Source organism: Belonocnema kinseyi, chromosome 4, assembly GCF_010883055.1.
Source record: "Belonocnema kinseyi isolate 2016_QV_RU_SX_M_011 chromosome 4, B_treatae_v1, whole genome shotgun sequence".
NCBI classification, from domain to species: Eukaryota; Metazoa; Arthropoda; class Insecta; order Hymenoptera; family Cynipidae; genus Belonocnema; species Belonocnema kinseyi.
Window position 1 is genome coordinate 144219165 of NC_046660.1, and position 24679 is coordinate 144243843.

The 24679-nt window shown below is 36.2% G+C and overlaps 1 protein-coding gene across 13 annotated transcripts in view; it reads left to right on the forward strand.

Annotated features, from left to right (window-relative positions):
• LOC117171332 (phosphoribosyl pyrophosphate synthase-associated protein 2) overlaps positions 1 to 24679 on the forward strand; it is a 228065-nt gene that overhangs the window by 108778 nt on the left and 94608 nt on the right. For all 13 annotated transcript variants that reach the window (XR_004466864.1, XM_033358547.1, XM_033358548.1 and 10 more), the window contains one exon: positions 14621 to 15029. Coding sequence is in view for 12 of the 13 variants with exons in the window: in XM_033358547.1 (XP_033214438.1) it covers positions 14621 to 15029 (409 nt within the window). In the remaining variant the exon portion in view is untranslated. The remainder of the gene's footprint in view (positions 1 to 14620; positions 15030 to 24679) is intronic.

Here is a 24679-nt window from a genome sequence, read left to right on the forward strand (position 1 = left end):
TTAAATCATCCTTGAATTCTATATAATATGTTATAGAGTAGCATTAGTGGATAATTTAAAGAATTTCCGAATATATTATATTAATTTTTTGTATTTTTTAAATTTAATTTTATATCTTTAACGAATGGTAGGCAAAAATGTCCTTTCAAAATTAAAAATTAAAAACGAGCATATATCTGTGGATAAAAAAGACATGCGACCTCAGCTCGAATATCGATGTTATGTCATAAGGAGCGATAAGCTTCAGGCAGTACACTCTTGATAATTATTATTTTAAGTCATTAAACTTCCGTGAAAAGTCTGAAATTAAATCCATGTTGTCTAATCTCTCTGTCTAGTCTCGAAATTGTTTGTAGTATATTCTTATATATACATAGTTCAGAGGTTTACGTACCTAGCATATGGCAAAAGAATGAATATCAAACTTTGTGGGTTGACTAAGAAAGCCAACTTTTGAAAGAGTAGTAAAAAAAAAGAAGTGATCTGTAGAGAACGAAAGCAGAGTCTGATGAAATGCCTGTAGCTTTATACTGTCGATGCATTGATGCTTCTGGAATTGAAACCTCTAAACGTTTCTGACTGTTATTTCTAGTCCTCGCTCACTCGCTTCTTGATACTAGAATGTAGCGACAAGAATTCCTGAGCATATGACCCACTATTAGGAATGATTTTATTATGACACACACACAATTGCGCGATATGTTTCTGGGGTGTTAACTGTGGAATATTCTAGATGTTGGTAAAGTATTGTAGGTTCAGTACCCCTCTTATAAGAATGTCGGTAAAGTAGAAATTTATGGTGATGTCATCAGGACCCTTCGAGAATGTTCTCGATGCTGAGCACGGACATGAATCACTTTTCCAAAAAATTTAGCACGGACACGAACTACGACAGGCAGAATCTTCTCGATGCCGATAAGTTAGGAATCTTGCGTTAAAACGCAGCCTGATAATCTGCTGAATCTTGTTCGACGAAGCGTCGTTGCACAATCTAAGTGCTAGCTGATGCGTAGACAGATCTCTTAAACTTTTGAAACTTCAACCAAATAATCATGTTCCAAAGGTGATGCTTCATTGTAGTCAATGTATTTTATGCGCAAGTTTCTTTGACGATTACTTGCTTTTTAAAACCTCTGTAAAGTCTTAATTTGTGATGTCATCAGGTTCCATTACAGGATTATTGCAGGTGTATTCCTTCCTTCGTTGAAACCACGCAGCGCCTAAGTTGATTCTGTTTATTCTGCTCAAAACACTGTCTTAGGAGGCCGCTTTGTCTTCAAATTAAGGAACTTAGGTATTGTGTTGGATATTTTGCTCTTTACTTAGTTTAAGATAAAACTCAATATACACTACTAATATACTATATCTACTATATGCTACTATATACACTTTAATCTCATCCAAAATTACTGATGTACTCCCTCAATTTGTCAAGTGTGCATGATTTTAATCACGTGATTCTGGTTTTATTTCCCTTCTTGGATTGAGTTAATCAGTCAAATTTTCTCCTTACTTTGCTAACATCCATATTCAACGTTATTTCCATATTCTATCTCGTTCTATTTCTAGGACAAAGACTCTATTTGTGAGTCGAATGTTACGGTCCAAAGTTCTAATGACTGTCGCAATTGTACAGTACACATGAGTTGGTACCTGCAACGCAGTTAGTTCTGCGTTTAAGGTGTTAGTCACAAAATACGTAATACTTATGTTAGTAATTTTGATGCTTCTCTCGCGTGATACATTTTGCGTTGTCCTTTACATGGAGAATCCTACCATGGACGACACTCCTTTCCCCGCTCTTAACACATCACATGTTTTATGAATGACACAGAAGTGCATAAGTATGTACGTTTATATGTGCATATGGTTTTAGTGAATCTGGTACTTGATCTTCATTGTTCCCAGCACCTATGCCTTCTGCTTCAAGCAGGTCTACATGATCCGCACGTTCTACAGGATTTTATCAATAGGAGGCTGCTGTCCCACTCTATTCATGTTGCTATATTCTGGATACTTGAGTAAGAAGAGACGATGATGTTCTCTCTTTACATCTTTCCACTTTTCTCTTCAAAAAAATAAAGGCGCATAATATCTCTTCTTATGTAGTATTTACATTTTAATTGATATTCGATCTTCATGAGGTTGCGCAAGAACATCAATAGCGCGATTATGTTTTAGTGCTCCACCGCTTGCTGTTTGATCTTTTGTTGCAGGTTTTTCTTACTGACGTTTACTGTTGACGTCTTTGCTGCCGAATCAACCTCCCATTTAATCTCCGTTGCTCAGTGTTCTTAGGAAAGTACATTATTCTTGATGTCCTTCATCTTAGGGATAGCATCTTGCTGCAGCTTCCAATATAAACGGATACTCGGCAGTAAACTTTGTCCTAACTTTATATTTATTTCATTGTTGTATTCTAGTTGAAGCTCTACCGTGGTATTTCTTTTGAGGTGGTCGCAGTTGGGCAGCTATTTGATTTGTGACATTTGCTTAAACATCTCGCAGCTCACCATCACCACCGTCTAACATGCTATGGCTTCAGCAGTGGCTCCACGGGAGCTTCGATGATACTGGGGAAGCGACCACTGTATAAAAATATTGAATAGAATCTCAATTTTTTGGATTGCCTTTGGTCTTCCTTTCGCTCTCCCCCTCGCGACGCTACTCGGTGATCTAGAAATGGATTTTTTTGGATAAAGTCCACCTAATACATTTTTTTAATGATTTAAGATTTTTAAAAGAAATACTTGGCATTAAATTCCTTATAAGCGGAAGAAAGCCAATTTTTTATATTTTTGTGTGTGCTTAAGATTACTTTCACAAAAGCAGCGGCGGAATTGTTAATTTCAATTATATGTTCTTTATCTATGGATGAATCTTTCAAATAAAGTAAATGTTTGTCAGAAATAATGAAGATAGACTTAAAAATCACAAATATTTTACAATAAATTCTATTTTATTATAATAAACATTTTTTTTAAAACAAATTTAACAGTATATCAGTTTGTTATAGAAACAAAGTATTTTGCTTTAAAATCGTTGTAATTTATTATTAGGAAGGTATGAGTAACGAAAAACTGGCATAACTTGAAAATCTACAAACAGTGCGTCAAGTTATGAACAACTTTTTAACCTAATAAGTGTATGAGCAGGCCAATTCACATGATAGAAAAAATAATTATGGAATAAGGATATCTGATTGAAATGTATTTCCTCAAAAAATTTTAATTTTTGATTGTTTAAACAATTTTTTTAATAATGTTTGTTACGAAAAAACTAATAGCACCATTCGATTTTACGAGAAATATTACATACAGTCCATATGTTATCATATGTTATTCTCAACCTTATGTTGTGTAAAACGAATGTTATTTAACTTAGTTTCTCTACACTTTAACGTGTAACACGACTCTAGGATTTTGAAAAAATCGAGTTTTTTGTTTTAGCTTAAACAATTCTTTAGGATCATAAAAAAATGCAGTTGGGCATGTTGGGCAGGTATCGCAGCTAAGAGATAAAAAACAAGGATTTAATTGCTCGTAAAACTTTAAAAGCATTTTCAACGAAACAACCTTCAAATTCTCTTAGCTGCTTTTAGATTTAACGTGAACTTTTTTTATAACCAATTCACTGCTTATTTTTTGGCCAAAAAATTGATGTTTTTTTTTCAAAAGTACACTATTTCTACAAATCTGATTTTAAAAAATACCCTACGTACTTCTATAGCCAGTAGTATACCTATAAATTATTTCTTAAAAAGCTATCCCTATTCATCCAAATACCGTCTTTAATAAATTACTTTTTGACAGTTTGAGGTTCGTCCTTCAAATGATCTTAGATACTTTTAATTGTTTAGCGGCGCCGTATATAACCGTTATCAAAATAAGACTTTCGCCACAAGAGACATTTGCCATGCGGGGCTAGAATTTTTATTTACTTCGGCGGCTAAAGATTTTTTTGCTATTTTACGTTCTTACGCAACGGTTTCAGTGCGACCTAATAGGAAACACCTTGTAATGCGTAACGTGACTTTTCGTCGTACCTGGATGAATTTCTATGGATTATCCTCGTAGATTCACTGTCGTTAAATACAGGTGGAGAATTTATTAGGTCAAGTCATATATAACTTCCGTTTTTTATCAGATATTTACTTTGCTTTCTTTAAATAACACAATAAATAACATTAAATAACACAATTCTGTTGGGGCAAAGTCCGGAGAGTAAGGTGGGTGTAGTAAAGACCTCCGACAGATTACCACCATTTCTGTTCCTCTCAAAAAAATTTGAATGGAAAAGCTTTCAATTCTTAAGAGCAAGTCAGTCAGGCTAAGTAACTTTCTTCCAATCTAAACCAGTCAAATTTTACAAGGAATCAATTGATAAGCTATCAGAAAGATGGGGAAGGTCACACAATCCTGGTGGTGAATACATTAAAAATAATTATAATTTTCTTTTGAAATAAAACAAGATAAATATCTGATAAAAAACGGAAGTTATTTATGACTATGTAAGGTATTTTCATAGGCGTTCGTAAACGGAAGTATTGCCCAAAGGCTGCTGGACTTCAGAACGGTTGCCAAAGTGCAATTGCCAATTTTCATGACTAGATTGACACACTAAATTGAAAAAAAATTAACCTAAGATTTATAAAATTTCAATAATTTGCAGTTTCTCATGTTTATATTATTCCTAAAATTTTAGTACATTTTATTTTTATTTTTCAAGAAAATTACATACAGGTTAAACTTTTTACTTTATTGAGGTAAATATTTATTGCTTGTAGTCCTTTATTTTATGCACAACTATCACATTCTGAATGTTATGTTTGTTCAGTGTATTTTGATTCATTTTTGACGAAGATATAGCTAGTTTACGTTTTCTAGCTCTGAAAGATAGAACGGGCAAGTAGTGGTTAAAACGGCGAGGTAAGGATGAATGGCTGAAAAACAAGGAAATCGGACAATGCAACGCATCGACGCATCGGTCATTTCTCTCTCTCTCCCTCTTTCAACTCATCCTTTTTTTATTATTCTGAACTTCAAGTCGTAAATAAGCGTAAACGTGAGTTTTGCATAATAATGTAGACATCACCTGTCCTCACGTGTTAACCACAGGACAAATAAACACATAAATCAATCAATCATTCTCTCTCTCTCCCTCTGTCTCTACCCTCTATCGCCCCCCTCTTTTATTCCCGTCTTTTTCTCTGCTGAAAGCGCTGTTAATTATAGTCACGGACTATGTCAAATGACGGATGGGATGAGGATATTATAAGTTAATTTAATACGATGTTCGAAATATTTGGGCGATGATGTTGTAGGTACAAACTTAGGAGTATGGTGTAGTTTGGAGTTCGTCTTTTACCCCTCTTATACTTAAATATATACCCCTCTTATACAGCGACCGCGTGCGTTAAAGGTGACAAAAGTCGTCTCTAGATGCTTTCTTAGAGCTACCATCTGTCACTATTTAGGTTTTTAATTGCTTGCTTCCTGATGGTCGAGAAAGTTTCTTACAATGCGACAGGTATTTAATGAAACCGCCTTCTGAGCTGCTGCCAGTACCCTACTGATTCCTAAATATTGAACATTCTCAGTGTATTTTGCGTGCATGCCTTAGTTGGATATACTGATAGATCTTTGTTGTACAGGTTGCCTGCAAATGTCGGTTAAGTGGACCGGAAATGTCGATGATGTAGACTGAATCTTCCACATTTTTTTCTCGCATCACGATGTCAGGGCGATTAGCTCGGATGTAATGATCCATCTGGATAGTAACATCCCAAAGTAAGATGTAATCTTCGTTTTCCAAAACAGACATTGGAATCTATCTATAGAAAGGCATCCATTCTGTTAAGAGTCCTAGGTGTAGAGCCAGTTGTTGATGTATAATGCCCGCCATATCATTATGTATGCGTGTATTCTCTCTAAGCCATTACACGAAAACCATCAATAATGTGCTCCATGGATTTGTTTGTATCTTCACATAATCAGTACCGATCAACTACTTCTTGATGTAACAAGTCTTTGCCATAATTTCTGGCGCTGACAATTCTGTCCTGAATCGCAATGACGAATCCTTCCGTTTCTAGATACAGGACGACCTTTCTAGCTAAATATTGGATTCCTCCCCATCCACTTTATGTTGATCTAACGTTTTGGGCACCTCGGCATGAATGGCTTTCTGTTTCTATTGCGTTTTTAGTTCCTCTTTGGTTTCTGTCCTGACGTTCAAGGCCTCATCTGTGGAAAAATATAAGGGTGTGTAGTCAAGATCCTCGTTACAGATGTCGTTGGAAAGCGCAACATCTGGCTTGCTGTTAAAATAGTTTCGCAACTCTATAACTTGTGACTTACTCAGTGTTTTGACACCCACGACACCCTTGCCTCTTCTGTGTCATGGCAGAACTACCCTTTCAATCCCCGACTATTTGAACTTCTAAGATCAGTCTTATAACATTTTATGTGCCATTTGACTATCGTATGCTGAATAACCTTAGCTTCATGAATACCTAGATATTTATACGACTCGCCCTCAGCCATTACTTTCATGTGATTGTCGAACTCGCTCTCTACCTCTGAGGTCCCTATTCTCTTCTCTTGTTAAATTCACTATTTTTCATTTATGTAGTCCGAACTCCATGTGGATATAATTGGAAAGCTGCTTTATGACACCGATCTCTTGCTGCTGTTTCTGTTCTGAACCAGCGTATAGCTCCATGTCATCCATGTACAGTAGATGGACCACTTTTTGACCGCCTTCTTTATCGTGTATTGTGAACCCGTAAGACATGCTATTTAGTGTTTTGTTAATGTTTTCAACATTAAACAGAACCATAGTGCACTGAAAGAGTCTCCTCGCAATATAACCGTTATAATGTGTATTGATCTAGTTATGCTTAGTTGTCCATAATCAAAATACTTGATTGTTGTACCACAAAAAATCATAGCACAACTTAGGAAGTCAATGATATGTGGCCAGATTTTGTAAATTTTTAAGACGACAAGCAGATAGTCATGCGGTACGGAAGGAAACTCTTGCTTGTAATCAATGTGTCCCATATGTAAGTTCCTTTGATATTTAGGATCCTGAGTCATGGAAATAGCGGCTATGGTGACTAGATCTTTACTGCCTCGCGAGTTTTCACAACATGCTTTTTGTTCTTCTGGGAGGATGTCATTCTCGTCTGTAATGATTGCTGTAAGACATTTATAAATTGTTGGAAGTTAGGCTGCCGGTCGAAATTCAGACGGATTTTGAGCGTCTAGTTTTTTAGGTAACATAAACGTAGTACCCTGGTGCACAAAATCTGGAATCATATCTGGGTGTTCACTGATCTTTTTAGAACACCTAGCCGACGCATGATGCACACTCATCACGTACTTGTACTAGAAGTTGTGCACAATGTCCGCACCTGGAGCTTTCCAGTTACTTGACCTTTTCAAAACCGCGAAAACATCTAAAGCTGTGATGTTTGCCAGTTGCATTGCAGGGCTATTGATTGATCTTGCTTTCTCAAGTTTGAACCCTGCAGTGTCTAAATTGTATATTTTCATTTTTCTTCAAACACTCGATCAGTAGTTAGTCATATCTTCCATTTGAGGGAATTAGGTATCTTGCCGGTTATTTTGCTTTACATTCCGTTCACGATAAAATATTCTTTTATCTCTCTGAAAGGTTCGATTTTGTTGCCTTCGTACACTACTTTTCTTGTACCGACGCAGTCTGGCAGTAAGAGCATCATGTTTATGTCTCAATGTACTGAGGGTGGATGATTTTGGTAACATGATTGATCAGATTTCTGGTTCTATTTCCTTTTTTATATTGAGTCAATCGGCTTAGTTTGCACCTTACTTTGCTGACATCTATATCCAACCTGATCTTCCATGGTGGATCTCAATCCCTTTCTACGAAAACGACTGCATTTGTAGGCCTATTTATGCGGCCTAAAATTCTAACTGTTTTCAGGGCTGCACAGTATACAAGAGTTTGAACCTCTACCGCAGTTTGTGCTGTGTTCAAATGCAGAGGTAAAACCCTAATGTTCAGGCATTCTATTAGAGCACGAAGATCATTTGTGATGTTGATCTTAGGCAGAGAATGCCTTTGTGTGGTTTTTACATGTCGGACCTCTAGTAAAGCATTACCAAAATTCCCTTCAATGTTCTTCAGGTTTTCTGGAATTTCGCTGTTCACATCATCGTTATTAATGTCCGGATGTAGTTCTAGCGGATCCAGTACATGATGTTCATTATCCCTAGTACCTATGCTTGCAACTCTAATCAGGTCTTCGTTGTCCACTTCTTCCAAGGAAAGTTCACCAATAGCTGTGACCATTTTGGTCACAGCTATTTCAACAGCCAAAAGCTTACTGTTTACAGATATGGATTATTGTTGGTCTACTAAATTCGCCTTCTTAATTGCTAAACCTCTGCTTCTGCATCTTTATTGTATAAGACCACATGCACCTGGAGGATGTGGTGTTGCTAGATTTGGTTTTAAACTTCGCACTTTCATAATAGAGACGCACCAATTCCTCTTTCAATGTGGTATTTTAATTGATGCTCTCCCACGGTATTTCTATTCAGGTGGTTGGCTGCAAATTGCTTACGCTAGCCAAAGCATCCTCAGCAGGTAGAGTTAATGTTTCATTGTTTGCCGTTTTTTGGTTTCACTGGTTTTACTGGTATCGAATGGTTCTATTATATTTTCCGCAACATAGATTATTAAACGAGTTTGTTTTTAATTGTTATATAACCGTTGCCACTCCCTTTATAAGGTCTCTATAACTATCTTTCTTTTCATTCTCCTTGGCTATGAAGTTTTTATCAGCTGGCATCAAAAATTCAATAGCAAACGTGGCGGCAACAGAAACAATTGTCGAGAATACGAAGTTCCAGCAATTGCGGCACTTCTCATTCTCGACAATAGACTCTAAGTGCCGCATTGTGCCTTTGGATGTAGGTCGATCCCGCATGATTTGGACAACCGGATAGTATGTGCCCTCCATGCCCGACTTAAATCCGGCTATTTAAGGAATGCAAACATCAGCTCACACGGCATCGACTGATCCTCCACATTTCTGTGGAACATACCGTGCATTCTCTTGTCGATGAGCTATTCACGGAAGTTTTTCTTTTGTGCTTTGTTAATCCGGGCTTTAAGGATTGAGGACTCGAGATAGATAAGAATTGATGCATTTTGCTCACCCATAAAATTGAAGTCAAGGACCAGTGTTTCTGCATCTTCCTTCGCTGCTTTGTACAAAAATGCTCCTTTGTCTATTTTTTCGTGCTTTCTAACCATTTTAAGAAGAGAGTCCCGTCCCTTTGCGACTATATGTGCTGTACCTAGAATAATCCTGTTGTGAAGACATTCAAGATTTAGTATTCCGCGACCACCATGACGGCATGAGATGTAGAGTCGTAGAACAGAAGACTTCAGGTGTATGCTTTTGTTCGTGTGCATAAACTTTCGCGTCCCGATATTAAGGGATCTGAGCTCGTCCATTGAACCACTTTAAATGAATAAAGTTATACCGGGACCGTAAACATGTTCGTTCCAGATACTTTTTTCGTCGCCGACAGTTCGGAAGACCAAATATGCTGGATTAGTCGTTTGTCTCTGCTTCGGAAAGCATCCTTTATAGATGACACATCCTGAATGCTGCTATGTGGCACGCTAAGGTATGTATATGCAAGTCTCTCCAGCGCGAAGTTGTCGTACAGTGCTTCTGTCAACGAGCTCAGGGTCTTTGGGGATGCCATTAAATTCTCCTTGCTCCAAATAAACCTTGGCGCATTTTTCCAATCCAAAATCCATTCTAATATCCTTAGAGTATTCATTGGCAACCTATAGAGCTAGCTGTAGTCACGCTGTATTTTAGCATAGATTTTAAGATTATCCATGTAAAATACATGAGTTACCTCATGCTTTCGATTTCCACGTTTGTCGCAAGAGTACCCTTCGGAATTTCGAAGAGCGTGAGGTAGTGAAAATAATGTCAGGCAAAAGAAGAGTGGGCTCCTGGTGTCACCCTGAAAGGCCCCTCTCTGAAAGATGGCGCTGTGAATCATAGACAGATGATAAGTCTATGGGAGGTCGAATCGAAAGCTTTACGGTAGACAATCGAGGCCATCGATATGCCGCGTTGGTAGAATGTTTTGTCTTTGCAGACACATTTATCATTCAGCAGGTTCTGCCGACATTCTGCTACTCCTTTTTTTGAGCCGCATAGTTCGTACACTTCTTGCCACACAGGTCCGATTGTCCGAACCGTCCTATCTTTTAGGATAGCTGTGAAGATCGTATACAGTGTGTTTAGACAAGTGATTGGCCACGCGATCTAACGTTTAATAAAAATATTAATGTATCGAATTCCTCAAAATAAAACCAAGAATACAAAAAATAGATTTGGAATACCACCATAGAATGCTCTGATTTTAATTTAAAATAGATCCCATTTTTAAAAAATTTCATTCAAAAAAAAATCTTTGGTCAAAAATAAAAAAGAAGAAAGAAAAATAAGAAGGCAACAAACCAAATCCCGTTCCTTCTAATTTTTTTATTTCTTTCATCTTTTTTATGTTTACTATTATCAAATCACACTAAAAGAACACATTTACCAACGTTTCGGTATTAATACGACACCCTGATCTAGGTAAGAAAAATTAAACTATGCTCTCTTTCTTTGATGCCTGATAATCAAGTGAGGGAAAAAAAGATAATACGTTATAAATATATTAAAAAAGGAATGTAAAAAAATCAAGAATTCATGAAACCTCCTTTTGCTTTTTGATATGAAGCATTTCTGTATATTCCGTCTTTCTCTCATTACTTTTCCTAAGTAAAATTTTCAGATTATTCCAGTCAAACTCATGGTCAACATTAACCAATTCCTTTGTATGTCTGGCAAGAACACTCAACAATGTCTCAAACGAACATCATTTTTGTGTTCCTTCATCTTAGTATTAATATGTCTCCCAGTCTGCCCTACGTAACTCATCTTACAGATCTTGCAAATGATCTTTTTGACAGCGGCACCTTTTTCAAGCTTATCTAAAGGATCTTTGCAAAAAGTTATTATTGAATCCATTTTAAATGGTATAAGGAAAATAGTATGAATCTTAAACTTTTTCAACATAAATTCAATTTTTGTCGAAATTTGACCAAAACATAGAATAAAAGTATTACAATAACTATATTCCTTTAGTTCTTTCTGATTCACTGCAGGAAATATGTAATGTTTAAAAAAATGATTCTCACAACAATATCCAAATTTTTGTTTTGTGAAATGAAACATGGGACAAACGTTAATCTCTGGTAATAAACATAACGTTAATATATATTGGTAACAATATTATAATCCTGTCTTTAAAAACCAAATTAAAGTATTATTTTACAAAATTAGTGAGAGTATTAATACTTGAAATAACTATTCTCAAAGGATAGTCATCTTTATGAATCTTTCTCAAACCATGACATCTGGCTGGAACTGTGTATTCAGTATTTATACCATTTCATCGTATATATTTTCCTAAAAGTTTTTTCTTTTTTCCATTGGCAAGCATCTTAAAATGTCTCTTTTCAAATGTTTTAACGTATTTTCATTTACTAAATCAAAATTATCATCATTGGAAAGGAAATTTTCCATATCCCTAGCACACTATGATTTTTGCATGCAAAAAGTAATATTGCCTTTATCAGCATTCAGGCAAATAATATAAGGTTTGTTTTTAAGAAAACCTTTCATTACCATGAAACCTTTAAAAATTCACGATTAATATTACTAATGTGCAAACCATTTTTATCAAGAAAGTTTTTGACAAGTTTAAAATCTTGTTTCGGAAATCTTGATGATCTAATATCGGAATTTTGTGCAGACTTGATTCGACATTTTTAACTATTTCCATTATTTGCTTCGACTTAACACAAGTTTTCTGATCAATCAAAATAGAAATTTTGCTCTCATGTTTTTTATCATTGTCGAAAAATCTTCGATTTAGGTAAATCTGATGTTTCGAAAAATCAATAACTCCATCTTGTGGTAATAATACTTCTAATTTACTTCTTATAGTAAAAGTTTTTAACTTTATAAATCAGCATGATTTAAAACATCTTTGATCAGTAAATTTAGTGATGAGAGTTAAAAATGGTCTAAAATAGGTTTAAATTTTCTACTGCAAAAATTACTGTAAAGGGCACAATCTAGAAATTGCTTATTCAAAAAATCTATTTTTTTAGGTAGAAATGACCTCCATTCCAAGTCAGTTCAATTAAAATTTAAATGAAATTAAAATCAAACAAAAAATCTTATGTAGCGTTCAATAATGAAATTTATGTATAGAATTTCTTAAAGTAAAACCAAAAATTCAACGATAAAATTTGGCCAACCACCATAAAATGCCTCTAATGTCAGTTAAAAAATATCTCGTTTTAGAAAAAAATAATTATTTTCTTTATAAGAAAATCTGTGGACGAAAATAAAAAAGAGGAAAGAAAAATGAGAAATTTTTTTTAAAATGGTGACCTGTTTTTAAATTACAATAGGAGTATTTTATGGGGGTTGTGCTGCATTTTTGACCAAATAAAGATGTGTTATAATAGCATATTTTTGCATTTTCACCGAAATAATTAATTTTTCAACAAAATAGTTGAATGTTTAACACAAAATATCTTAATTCCGGACCCAAAATGCAATAGTAGACTTTTCTCATAAAATAATTAATTTTCAACCAAAAAGGAATACTTTGCAAAAATAGTTTAAATTTTTAAAAAATAATTAAATTTTGAATCAAACAGTAAAGTTTTTTACCAAAAGAGATGAATTCTGTTCCAAACTATTTAATAGCAGACACGAAGAAATTCAAATTGGTCGAAAAGTTGTCCTTTTCAATAAAAAATAATTCACTTTCAGCCATAAAAGACGACTTTGTAATAAAATATTTCAATTTCAACAAAATAATATAGTTTCAACAAAATACTTGAATTTTAAACATAAATAGATTAATTCAGAACCCAAAACATAATAGAAGACTTTTAAAATAACAAAATTTAACTTGAACCAAAAAAAAAAAAATACTTTTTAAGAAACTAGTCAAAATTTCAACAAGATAGTTGAATTTCCAACAATATAATTAAATTTTCAATCGATAGAGATTATTTCTGAACCTAAAATATGATACTGGGATTTAAAAAAAAAAAAAAGAACTTTTAATCGATGAATAGTTTGACCTTAATTCTATTTTGTTTGCTGGTCTATAATCAAAAAATTTTTAAAGTTAATTTTTATTTCCAAGTTGTGAAAAACCATAAGATGTATATTTACTTTGTATATTTTTGTTCCTCAGGGGCTATGTAGCCCTACGGACTTTTAAAAATAAATTACAAAGTAGATAATATAGAAAAAAATTTTAAATAGAACATAGTTGAATCTGTAACCAAAAGAGTTGAATTCTATGTGAAAAAAATATAAGTACTCTTTTCAAATTACAAGATTAATTTTTTATTTAAAACATTGAACTTTATGTCGAAATAGACGAATGTTTAACAAAATAGTTTCATTTTACATAAACGTAAAAAAATTCTAAAAAATGACCGACTTTCAAATATATACTAAGGTATTTCTTGGCGTGCGAGATTCTTGGCTAAATATCAGTTTTTCCATTCAATGGCCACCCTGAACTTGAAATTCTGGACTTTTCCTAAATTAAAATATGTAGTTTAATTTCTTATTCTACAAAGTTAAATATTTGGATAAAGATGATATTCGAATGGGGTTTCAGTCGCACCCACTGATAAAACACATCTTTCCGCTCCATCTCCATGCGATTCGAGAGGTCGTCTGAATTTCTGAACGCGGAGGGAGAGGTTGTAGTCGTAAGTGGAGGTGAAGGATTCGGGATATTGTTCGCCAATCTCTGAGTGTCTGGCTTCTACCGCCTCTTCAACCGCTCTTACTGTATAACTCGTTTGCTAAATGCATTTTATTAAGGATTAGATTTTGTTTTATTGGTTGGTACGGGGATGTACCAACATATATCGTCAGTCAGGGACGTATTTTTGTAATGCAATTAAATTATCTGATACGAGCAGTACGTCTAATAATCGAACCAGAGCGCCTATGACAAATCGACCTATGACGTCTTCTGAATATGGTTACAATAACTAATACACAGTACCGCACAACTGTCCGGTTCAAATAACAAAAAGTTAGATCGAATTATAAAACCGACTATATAGACAAATGAGGGAGACATTTCACTCTCATAAGTTTGTATCACTCGCGAACGAATCTTTTTTTGTGTTCAGTTCCGGCCTCAATCTAAGAACCGATAGTATACGGTTTTCTTAGAACTATATATTGTCTTACCTCATCCTTGGTTAAATTTTTTTCAGAACAACGTTCGCGATTCATGCAATGTAATGACATTCCCCTCGCAACGAAACCAATATGGACTTAGCTTTTATCAATCGTTCAATGAAAAAAACAATTCTCTGTTGCATTTTGAAAAGGATATTTACAAAATCTTAAACATAAAAGCGTAGACAAATAACTAATGGCATGACCTATGTATTTAAGTAAATTTTTTGAGGTTTAAAAATGTTTATAACGTAGGCGTCTAGGAGTAAAAAGTGGAGGTTGTGCCGTATATTACAAAACTAATCGGGAGACCATGGTGGAAATTGGTGATTCCGTTCGAGGCAAAGACATATATATAATACAAACTGGAACCAAGGATGTAAACAATAACATAATGGAATTACTCATCATGGCCTACGCCTGCAAAACTTCTTCAGCAAAAAGTATAGTTGGTGTAATTCCATACTTACCATATTCAAAGCAGTGTAAAATGCGTAAACGTGGCTGCATAGTATCAAAGCTCCTCGCAAAAATGATGTGCAAAAGTGGATTGACTCATATCATCACCATGGATCTGCATCAGAAAGAGATCCAAGGATTTTTCGATTGCCCTGTTGACAACTTGAGAGCTAGTCCATTCTTATTACAGTATATTCAAGAGTCGGTGAGTTAAACATTTTTTTAAATTTCCTGATAATCCTGTAATGTTCCCTTAAATCTTTCAGTCTGATTTAAGTACAAAAGATCCCAGAGGTCAGTCCTTTAGCTGGTATGCTATGCGTGATTACAGTGTTGGACAGTAACATTTTGTATTTAACTAATTTAGTGACAAAATTTTGTTCTTTTTAACTTTTTGAGAAAAAGTCGTTACCCTTATCGATATTTCAAAAGTAAGTAAAAATAATACAAATGTAAGAACCAAAAATTTCGGAAATCAATATTTGATTTATATTAAACCTTCACGATTGTTATGGACTTGTATTACTCCGCTGCTTTTGTTATATATTTTAAGTTGCTTGGCAATACGTTACTTCGAAAATTTTGTTTGAAAAAAGTTGTTTAAAAAAAGTTGTTTAAAAAAAAGCTTTTAATAAAATGGTACAATATCTGTTTGGAAAAGGTACTGCAATATTAATAATAATAAAGCAGTAAGCTTTACTCTTGTGATTTTGGCGGCTATGTTGGCGGTAGAATTGCTATTGAAAAGAATGAAAAAGAGGATAAAGTGAAGCAGATGGAGGAAGAGATTGGGGTGTGGAAGAAAAGGGTGGAAAAAGGCTTGCGAAGGTGGAGGGCAGGTCGGAAATGGATGTAGTTGGCGGGGGGGGGGGGGGGGGGGGGGGGGGGGGGGGGGGGGGGGGGGGGGGGGGGGGGGGGGGGGGGGGGGGGGGGGGGGATAAGAAAGGTATTTGGGAGAGTATAGTGAATATGATAGAAGAGAAAGTGGGAGATCGCAGGAATTAAAAAGAGGATAGAGCGGATAGGGAAAGAATAAGGGCCATAGAGTTGAGAATAGAGAGAAGAGAGAAGGCAGATAGGAGAAATAATATTGTAATACGAGGATTAAAGCTAAAGAACGGGGAAGAAAGGGAGATGGTGGAAGTGCTGCTACAGATCATAGGATGGGTTAAAGACAAAGTAGGGAAAGTTAGGCTGGAGGAGAGAAAGGAGAATGAAGTGGGGGTTGTAGAATTGGAAATCTGGAAAGAAAAGTTGGGGGTAATGCGAAACAAAAATAGGATAAAAGATAAGATGGTCTTCAGCGGTCAAAATTTAATGAAGAAGGAAAGGGATGTACAGAAAATGCTAAACAATAAGGCTAAGAGGGTGATGAGTGAAGCATGGTCGAGGAGTGTCAAAGGTGCTGTACTGGAACGTAGCAGGGACTTTACAATAAGGATGAGATGGAAAGGATTGAGGAAAGGGTGGACGACTTACTAGGAGAGAAACAGAGGAGGGTATGGTGGTACCGGGTGGGGACTTAAATGCGAGAATTGGAGGGAAAGGGACGCTGTACCGAGAAGGGGAAAGCTTCGAAAGAAAATCAAAGGATAAGCAAATAAATACAGAAGGGAAGATTTTAAAAGACTGGATGGATGATAGAGGTTGGGCAGTGGTAAATGGTATGGTAACAGGCGAAGAAGACGGAAAATACACGTATGTAAGTATGATGAGGGTATCGGTGATTAAGTATGTGATCATGAATATGCAAGGGTGGGAGGAGACAGAAAAATTTGCAGTAAAAGGGAGGGTAGAATCAAACCATCAGCCATTAAGATTGTGGGTAAAAGAGGAGGGTTGCGGAATGCAGAGTGGGAAGAAGGATCATAAAGCTGGAGGGTGTCATGGACGAGGAAGGCGTTAGAGAAGTATAAGGAGCAGTTGGGAAAGGTAATCTTTGAAAGGTAGTTGGTGGCAAAGATATGGGAGGATCTTAAAGAGAGAGTGAAAGGTTGTGTGCAAAAGAAGGTATTTAGAAAGAAGAAGCAAGGAATAGTGAATCCGTGGTGGGATAAGGAATGTAAAATAATGAAGAGAACGGTGAAAAGGAAGTACAGGACGTGGAAGGGAGGAGTATGTAGAAATGAGGAAGGAGTTTCGGGTGTTGTGTAAGAAAAAAGAGCAGGAAAACGAAAAAGATCTGGAAGAGAAGTTGAAAAGTGTTGAGACAGAAGGGGACGTGTGGAAGATAATTAATAGGTTTAGGAAACGTATGATGAGGATAAGTAAAAAGATAAGAAGTGAGAAATGTAGAGAATTTTTTAAGATTCATTTCAGGGATCACATACACGGAAGGGTGATGGGGGGATAAGAAGAACGAGGAAGGTAGATGGGCAGGAGCTGAATGACGAGGATATAGATAAACAGATAAGGAAGCTAAATACGAAACAGATAAGAACACTGGGGGTTGCAAGGAATACGCCGAACTATATTGTCAGCAGGGAAACAGGAAAAACGAGTTTAGGGGTTATAGCGGAGAGTCAAGCGTGTGAATATGAGGAGAAATTTTAAAAAGAGGGGGAAAGTAAGCTGGTTAGGAAGTGTTGGTGGGAAAAAGAGCACAGGCTTAGGGGTGGGAAGATGGTGGTTGAAAGGGAAAGGTATTTTAGAACAAATGGATTGCAGATAATCAAGTGAGAAGGGGGCACGAGGAAGAAAGGAAGGTATATGAGATGGTTAAAAAGAATGGCATGGAGATAGAGAAGGCAGAAGGGGAGGAGAGAATGAGAGAGTTAAGGTTAAACGGAAACTATGTGTGGATTATGCCAAGGGAGAGAACGCAATATTTGTGTGTGAAAGGAGATCACGGAAGTCAGGAACTTACAGTTCTTTTGGTTACTTAATACAACGAATTTTTGGTGCTCTCCTATTATGAAGCAAAGAAAGATGCGATATCGATTATAGCATTGGGAGGGGTCTTTTTATTAATATTGGAACACCCTGAAGTGATAAAGATGAAAAAAATTAACTTTTTTCAGAGAATTAGGACTATAGTATCCAAAATTACTTTCTCCACAGAGCAACTCAATCGATACAGTTTATAATTTAGAGCCGCCATAGTTACTCTACAAGTACAAGAGGAGAAGAGTCAAAAACCTAGAAGCAGGACAATGTGTACACGGGGATTAAACAAATTTACTTTCAGGCCGAAAAAAGTGGTGGACCTGTAAGACGACATCATGTTCGTCTTTTTTTAAGTGCCTGTTCCTACTCGTCCGAAAGAGCAAATGAAGAACACACAGCAGGTCAAAAACGCTCAATTTCTTGTTCATGATTTATCCTAAAGTGAAGACCATAAAAAACGAAGTATACTATCCATCTAACTACAACGGTGAACCTGCAGCATAACCTACACGTTAATGCGGAATTAAAAGGGGCAAAACTTGGAGAAAACTTCGAGCGTCCTCTACTGGAGTTTCGAGAAGTGGTATCTAGATAATTGACTTATTTACCTACGCTAATTTACACGTTTCAATTAAAGACTAGTAAAATTAGTGTCAAGAAACTGAAATAAGGTAATAATTACAGAAAAGTTTCATGACTTGAGTGAAAAAAGGCCTGGCAATATTTGTTCGTATCATGCATATTTTAAAAGGAAAAGTGATTTTCTTATTTTAATAAGGTGAGGATGTCTTCAGTTTTTAAAACGTTCTTGATAAATTAAAAAAAAATAAATAAAAAACGTCTCTTGATAAATTTGTGCAGGAATGGAGACATAAGTCCGCAGTTGGTCTTACTGTCGCTTCCTCCTCTTCGTCTGTGGCTTGCGGTAGGGAGGTTGGTTTCCCTAAGATTATTGCAAAACGTACTACAGAATGTGCATACGTGCTATAAAGATTCCGCCAATAGGGATAACCACGGTATGGCAACATTCTAGCAAGCCATCCTTGAGTCGAATCGTTTTCAACCGCATCTACAACTTTTTTTGGTGGTTTTGTGTTGTCATTGCTTAGTGGTTATTTGCTCTCGACAATCCATGGTTAATAGTCAGCGACGGTCTATTAATGATTGTAGCCATATTTAGCAGAAACCAATAGTACAGGGAACCTGTATCTACATCCTGAGGAAGCGTGAAGTGGCTTTGCCATTATCTCTTCTGTTCGTTCCCAGAGGGCCGTAACCAAAACCAAAAATATGTATATATAATTTAAAAAAAGTTTAAACAACGATCGCAGGGACCCACTACGAGCAACTGCCATGTATGGAAATGACACTGGTTCCCATTAAAACCGCGTTTAATTATACCTACGGCCATGTCTTACAACCTTGAGTTAGGTGGCCACAGAGTACGATGATATCCAACGACAGGCCGGTGAAACCTTCGTGTCCCTTAAGGACATGGAGCGACCCAAGAATGATAGCTTTCTGCATCTATCTTGCAAATGCCTTAACATATTTTTGGCACTTTGGTACGGCTTTGAAATTACGAAACAGTGACAAAGACAATGACTTAATCGGAATATATTGCGTACAGTTGCTACAGCTACCTTTCAAGGTCTTACTACCTCTCTTCCTCTTTTCTCCTTGGACAACAATATCCTGTCTGAAGGGTGCAACGGAGATTTTTTTCTTTCCTGAATGACCACTGTATATGACTTTGGACTTACAGTGCCTCTAACACCAGGTCTGCTAAGGCTCCATGTTTTTCCAAACCAAAATCAATTATAACTATAATAATATAATACGTCACAATCATCAGTTTCAACACTATGTTAATAAGCATGTGAGATGCTGCGATTTCCGATGGCATCTCAGATTTGGATATCGCCTAACTTGTCCTAAAGGGATCCCTTGAAAAATCAGGGCAGAAACTATGGAGGAATTCAAGATGCAATTAAGGCAAAAAGCTATTCACAAAGAGTATCCTAGAACTTTATAAAATTTGAAGTAGACAGGGGGACTTCTGATATTTAGCTGTAACAAAGTGCCCTGTTTCCGGAAACAGAGGAGCTCGCCATTCAGGACAGGATTGTCAGTACTAGCAACTATCACGAGTACTTATTACATCAAGACATGGTTAAGAGGAGCCAAAGATTGCTAAGCTGATATGAAAGTTGAAATTGCGAATGTTAAGGTGAGTATTATGAGTTTATGAGGAGCGCATATAACGTCTAAATTTGGAATGCGACTGGATTCGAAAAAAAAATTTTGAAGTAAATGAATCGTATCTAAAGTAAGAATTAGCGTTCATTAAAATATTATTCAATCTCGGGCAAACCGAAAAGACAAGTCAATACTTATTAATGTTGAAAGTTACCTTTTATTTCAGTACTACTGCATTTGATTGAATGAGAAGAAAGTATAAAGTGAAGTGAAAACTTTGTATTGTGAGAATTCGGATTTATATGAATTCTACTGAGTTCGAATGATTGAAAGGAAGTATAAAGAAAATTGATAACTCTTGAATGCGGCACTCCGCATTATTTGGAATGGTAATGATTGCGATTGAATGAGAGGAAAGTTTATAGTAACATGAAAACTTTTGAATCCGAGGACTCGTTCGTTAAATTTCTCCTCCTAGGATGGTGACTTGAATGCGAAAAAGCGGACTAAACTATAATCGAACCTTGGAGAATTATTTAATTAGTACACTTAATATTTGGATACAAATATATTTAAAGTCAGGGAGTGCAAACCTATGTACACTTTATGTACTTAATTAATACTTTGTTAAACATATTATGATGCATATCGATATTCCTGGTAATTAAAAGCTACGAAGTCAAAAAGAACGTGTCCATGTGGTCTGTGCATGGCCTCTTAATTTCTAAAGTTGTCAATTTGTTGAGATGTGAAGAATTGTATTTTTGGAACATTATAAACAAAAAGAGATAAACGGAATAATTAAAGCGCTAATCCCCCAATTTACATCTCCTGGGAGTAATCATACGGCCTGTGAGACTGAAAACACTTTTCACAGGAGCAATGCCAGAATGAATCCTTTTGCAGCGTAAAACCACGTTTTTATTTTCGGGAAAAGTTCCAAAGTATACGGACACTCAAAAACTTAAAAAGTCAAATACTTATGTTTTTGTTCTTTAGTTGCGCGCCATTTTTATTGGGGGAATACCGTGTAGCGGGTTCAAAAAGTAGATTTTTTGTTGTTGCTCAAAGATAGCTTGGCATCCTAAAAACCTACAGTGAAAATGCCAGTGCCGTAGCTGAGCTCCTTATTCCCGAAACAGAGTACTGCCGGTCGGCAGAAACCTGGGTGTTGATGTGTCTCCGGGTCATAAAGCATCGCTCTTCTTCTATCGGATGCTTGCCCTGCGCATTCTGTTCTTTTGAACCGCATTTACTACAACTATGTTTGATGTTGTTGTTGTTCCTACGAGAAGCTAGGGAAAGGGGTTCGTCCATCCTTGGAGAGCTACGGATGCAAGGATAAGGCTGTGTACTCTGGGAGGTCGCACGGTATCCCATAGTCACCGTTCTAGACACCTCACCCAGGTGCTATTCAGCTTTCGCCACGGTTTTCACGCCTCCGCTTGGGGCTTAATTCCTTCGGTTCCAACTCTGGACAATTGTCCGCGACCGCCTATTTATTTTTGTAACCATATTCAGCAGAAACCCTTGATACAGGGACATTCTATCCGCAACCCGAGGGCGTGTTCGGTGGCTTTTTCATAGGCTTAATTACAGGATTAGTGAAATACTCAGATGGAAAAGGGTTGAATATAAATGTAGAAAAGACAAAGATAATGAGGCTTAGAAAAGGCGGGGGTAGAAAGGAAGAATGGACGGGGAGATGAAATCGAATAAAGCTGGAAAAAGTAAGTGTTTAAATATTTGGGATATACCTTGCAAGCAAATGAAGATCATAGAGCTCACATTAGAGAAAGGATAAAGAAATCAGCAGGTGTAATAAACTAGGTATGGGGAATGGGAAAAAGAAAATAAAAAAATTCGAGAAGGAAGATGTGGTTATTTGATACGCTGGTATGACCGGTATTAGGTTATGGACCAGAGATATAGGGATGGAAAGAAAGGAAAGTTGGAGATTATACAAGAAAGGTTTATAAGTTAGTCGCTAGCGGTAGACTGGAGGACGCTGGTATATATGGTGAGAGAAGAAGCGCAAAGGGATAAATAAAGTACTAGCGCGCGGAAGAGGGCATGGAAATTTTAGACGAAGCTGAGGGAGGGAAAGTGAGGGGAGTTAGCGAGAAAATGTTTGATGGAGGTAGAGGAAAGGAGAGGTAGGGCGATAGAATTAACGAGATAGGAAGAAGAAAAGATGAAGTTTTTTAATGCTAGACACATAGAAGGCGAGACTGCAGTAAACTATGAAGAATTAAAAAAAAGCGAGAAGGAAAGATAATTAATAGAAAGATGGAGGAGATTAAGGAATAAAAATATAATAAATGGTATAAGATGATAAAAAAGAAGGATTACCAAAGTATTTAGAAAAAGTATGGGGAGAGATAAGCTGGGATACGATAGAAAGATTCAGATTTGTAAACGAGGTAAGGGAGTGTATATATTGGGAAAGAGAAGAAAACAAAAAGTACAGAATATGTGAATGGAAGGAGAAAACATATGGTAAAGATGCTAGGGGAGGATGGATTGGGGGAAGAGTGGGTAAAGGAGTTGGAGGGGAGTAGAGCAACAAATGTGAAAGAATGGAAAATGCAGGTGAAAAACTGGAAAAATGGAGACATTAGAGAAGTGAAAGAAAAGGGAAACAGAAATAGAAGTCGGTTAAAATAGAAGCGTAAAGAATTGTAAGTAACGTGTATGTAATAGCAAAAGTAGTTTAAGATGCAGTTGCGTTCTCCCTCTCTGTCGCTTGCTCTCTCGCTTTCCGTAGCTCACTCACTAGCTAGCTAACACATCTGAGATTGCGCGTTAGTAAAAACTAGAAATAATGATATACTAGGTATAAGAGTCGCTGTAAATAGTTGTAAATGACTGTAAATAGTATGGATAAGATTGAATAAAATACGTAAAAAATACATCCTATAAAAGGCGCTTTGTGTTCTATTGTGAAACAGAAATTCAAGTACGGTCAAAATGACGCTCGTTTGCGTATCGCTTTGTGCTCCAATTGTAAGCGTAACCCTTATCATCATCGAAACGACCTAACAAAATAAGTCCAGTTGATGGATTACAGCAAACTTGCACCATTTAAGCAAGTCACAAGAATGAGTTCCGATTCTGCATCCGATTGTAATGTTTGCATATTAGCGCGCAAAAGTTCATTAAAGTTGAATTCTGTTTCCAACGCCAATGCAGCAGAATCCGGCATTTAACAAAGCAATGCAATGATGAGCCGTTCGAGCGCAAAATTGCAAAATTTACCTACTGTACTCGTCCTTTTTTACACAGAATCGAAAACTACTCCAAAGACTCAGATTCGGTGCTGTAATTGTTTTGCGGCGATTTCGAGAGGAATTTCACAAAAGTGTTCACATTATACACAGATTGAGAAGTTGACTATTATAATTGAACAGACGGTCCTCAAAGTTTTTGACTAAGTACTTTCATTATTGTTAAAGAGAAAACTTGAGAATGAAGAATAAAATTTGTTACTCATTTAACCACACAAGGGCAAACCTCTTGGAATCTTTGTTGGGACCAAGAATATTTGAAGCGTTTCCGAAAAATGTGGGGCTTCTGATCTTCACCTTGAATTCGGTAGAGATGGAAAAGGGAAATTTTTTGAATATATTTTTATCGATACAATCCAATGTTGAAACAGCGCACGAATGAGCAAGTCACAAACTGAGTGATGGAATTTGCGCTAAAAAATTTCAAGATTCTGGTGCCAGTAAATTACTTACATTAGCGTTAGCACAGGGATCCGAAGAGAATTTTGAAAGTGTAGAACAGATATGGATCGCGTTAAAAATAAGTAAATTCTAAAGCACAATAGCCACTGATTTAAAACTAGCTACGAAAAATGAAATGAATGTCCGTGGATAGTATAGACCATCCGAAATTCTACAAAACATTAAAAGGAACTGCGTAAATCAGGAGCTGAAAAATCTGTTGCAAAGTTGTTAAAAAATTGTATTCATCCTCCAATGATTCCAACAAAAAATGCTGCGTAGTTCGAGATGTTGCTTCGCGGTGGTTCGGCCTTTAATGGTAACGCTTGCAATGGAGTCTTTACATGCAGAGTTCCAACAGTTTTGGATATAAGAGCACATCAGATATAAAATGTATGAGTCACATATCTATTTTTTACGGAAAGAACTTTAAGGTATTTAATGAATTACAAGTCGTTTATTTAAAGTGTAATGATATAAAATTTTTTGATCAAAAACCACCTCTCAAATAAAGTGATCATCTTTTATTAACATGCTATATATTTTTCAATGTTATTTTTTACAATTGAAAGAGCGTCTTATAAAATGAGAAATTTTTGACGCAAACATGCCAGATCGCGCCATCCGATACTCATACGCCTACTCAGCTGCAAGCAAACACATCAATGTTTATTTCATTATATCTCAGGTTTAGAACATTGAAATGTGATGAAACTTGTACTCATATGTTAGAAATTGAGTACAATCCAGAAAATGGTTTTGGACGTAGTTATAACAATTAAGGGCATGATATACTTCGGCGTGTGTTAAATCGGGTTCAGTTCCTTCGGCTTTTTTCTACAAAACTGAAAACGTTTAAAATCTGAATAGCTAACGTTCGTTAATTCTGATGACAGAATAGAAATCAGGTAAAAAATTGGATGGAAGAAGGGGGGTCTTTTGGGGTAAACCTTACCTAAGCGCAAGTCCTAATCTGAAAAACCCCGCGCGCTTCCGACGAAATCGCGGTAAAATTTCAATCGTAACCACGTCTCATGACCAT